The sequence below is a fragment of the Lactuca sativa genome, chromosome 4, assembly GCF_002870075.4.
Source record: "Lactuca sativa cultivar Salinas chromosome 4, Lsat_Salinas_v11, whole genome shotgun sequence".
Classification (NCBI taxonomy): Eukaryota; Viridiplantae; Streptophyta; class Magnoliopsida; order Asterales; family Asteraceae; genus Lactuca; species Lactuca sativa.
The window spans coordinates 48,802,853-48,805,387 of record NC_056626.2 but is presented as its reverse complement, the minus strand read 5'-3'; the positions used below and the strand labels follow the sequence as shown (position 1 = coordinate 48,805,387).

Sequence of the window (2,535 nt, the reverse complement as noted above, 5' to 3'; positions counted from 1 at the left end):
TGCCTTCGTGGCTCAGACAGGTTGCGTGTTATGTGTTCCGGGTTATGGCCCGATGCAGTATGCAGTATATGTTGTTGTTTTATTTGATATGTTATTGCTATGCTATGTTCAGTAGTTCCAGACTTCTGTCCGATGCAGTCAGTTCCGGACTTCGGTCCGATGCAGTTGGTTTCAGACTTCGGTCCGATGCAGAGGGCAAGGCCCTGGTTAGTTCCGGACTTCGGTCCGATGCAGTTTCCAGACTTCGGTCCGATGCAGGAGGCAAGGCCTCAGTAGTTCCGGACTTCGGTGCGATGCAGTTTCCGAACTTCGGTCCGATGCAGAGGGCAAGGCCCTGGTTAGTTTCGGACTTCGGTCTGATGCAGTGGGCAAGGCCCAGTAATTGTTATATGTTTGTATGGTATGTGGTAATTTGGGGGAACTCACTAAGCTTCGTGCTTACAGTTTCAGTTTTGGTTTCAGGTATTTCCGCAAGTAAAGGGAAGAGCTCGGGATGATGGCATTGCACACACCACAACTTCAGTTTTGTCCTGGGAGTTGATTCAGTATTCTTAGATGTGTTTTGATACAGTTGTGAATTGTGATACAGTTTTCTCACGATATTTTATTATGGTTTTAAGATACGCGGCGTATGGCTTTATTAGATGATATTCAGTATTATGATCTCTGTTATTAATTTAAACAAAAAAAAATTTGGGTCGTATTTTGAGGGTGTTACAAGTGACTAGACAGGAATACCGACTAAAATGGTTAAATGACATTTTCAAACGGTAAAACACAAGTGCGTGCCCCCTTAAATGTAAAAAATAGTCACGAGGGACTATTTAAACCAATATATGAAAATTTGTTGGGCCACAATGACAATAACCCTTATATAAATCAAAGTATCCTTATATAAATCAAAGTATTTTTTTTTATATGTTTGGGGTTTATTCAATAAATTATATTTACTTATAAAAGCTTGACACTAGCACTCCTTAGGACTTATAAAACTATAGTTTTTACTTATATATAAATAAATGCATACTTTTGAAACCGTATGTAGCTTTTGATTTAAAACTTTTTGTTTTAGCCAAAAGATAGAAACCTTTTTCTTGTTCTTTTTCAAGTTAATTTTATAAACCAAAAACTAAAAGAAGTTTTGAGTTACTTAAAATCTTCCTCCAAAAAAAGGTTTCATAAATAAATTTGATGTTCCAAACTTTCAATCAATTCAAAGTGCAAACGATTATGGACACTCAAAACTACTATTTAATGTTCCAAACTTTCAATCAATACAAAAAAATGTACACTTCAAGTTGCGAAATTGTCCTTTAATTTTAACAAAAATCAAAGTAACACAAGATACATAACATTAGATACATATAAAGTTGTAGCAAAGAAGTTAGACAGATGGGTCAATAAGTTCGCCATTCAACAACTCACGATAAGCAGCAACTGGCCAAATAAACCCACGGAATACCAAACTTGAAGCCAATGGAACATCGATGATGATCTCTTTCATTGTAGGCTTCTTCTCATCCCTAATAGCAATCAAATAACTCCTTCCAACCCACCCAATCCATCCAGCAATGTACAGAAACAGAATCCCTGGTGTAATGAACTCTCCCCAATGCCTTTGATCTCCACTCACTATCAAGTGTGGAAGCCCATCAGATCCACACAACAATCCTTGCTTTCCATAGTTGTCAAATCTACACTCAAACAAACAATTTCATCCCCAATTAAGAAATCGATTGTGCTAATATTCGAATTGAAGTAAGAAATCTAACTTAAGAAACATAAAAGTTGTTATAAAATGTACAGAACTTACCTGCGCTTGGTCTTTTCCATTGTAGCCTTAATAGCAAGTGCAGGAGCACTCTCGGGGGCGTAAAGCTTGAGAGAGCTTTCAAGCTTCTTCAGCGACTGCTTCTCTCTCTTGGCGAACTGTTTGGACTCTTTACACGGAGTGAGTCCGGAGATGTCGGCGGAGGCTGGAAGCGCCGGGATAGTCGACGAAACCAAGATGGAAGAGAGAGCGAGAGCTGCCGACCAGGCTTTTAACGATCCCTTTTCATTGCTTTTGTCTTCTGTTGCACCAGAACAGACGATGTTGTTGCTGGTGATCACCTTCAATTTGGATCCGAACTGCGAGGATTTGGAGATTTCGAGTGGTTGGAAGAAGCTTGTGGAGATTGTGAAAGCCATCTCCTCCGATCTGTTTGTTGAAATGCTTGAGAGAATGATGATGGAATTAGTATGAAGAAATAGAAATGGATGGTGGGGTGGAATCCGTTGGATAAGATGTGAAGATGAGGTGGATGATTTTTATTGGTTGATGATTGTGTTGTTAGTGGTTGTGGGTGGCTCGTAATCCATTGTGTATATTTTGTTGAAGAGATCATGCAAAATAATATTTTTTAAATCATTTTTTATTTTAGAAAATATATATTTATAATAAAATGTTTAATGGTTTCTGTTTAAAAAAATATGTAATAACTCTTTTTTCATCATGGTGATAGCCACATTTTACACAAAACCAGTCATGCCAAA

The 2,535-nt window shown here is 38.0% G+C and overlaps 1 protein-coding gene across 1 annotated transcript; it reads right to left on the bottom strand.

The window, feature by feature from the left end:
• Positions 1-1,298: 1,298 nt before the first annotated feature.
• LOC111898563 (photosystem I reaction center subunit III, chloroplastic) lies at positions 1,299-2,234 on the bottom strand. Its single transcript, XM_023894491.3, has 2 exons — positions 1,814-2,234; positions 1,299-1,694 (listed from the first exon to the last, which is right to left on the bottom strand). The coding sequence occupies exons 1-2, from the start codon at positions 2,188-2,190 to the stop codon at positions 1,385-1,387; spliced, it is 687 nt and encodes a 228-aa protein (XP_023750259.1). The 5' UTR covers positions 2,191-2,234; the 3' UTR covers positions 1,299-1,384.
• Positions 2,235-2,535: the final 301 nt, after the last annotated feature.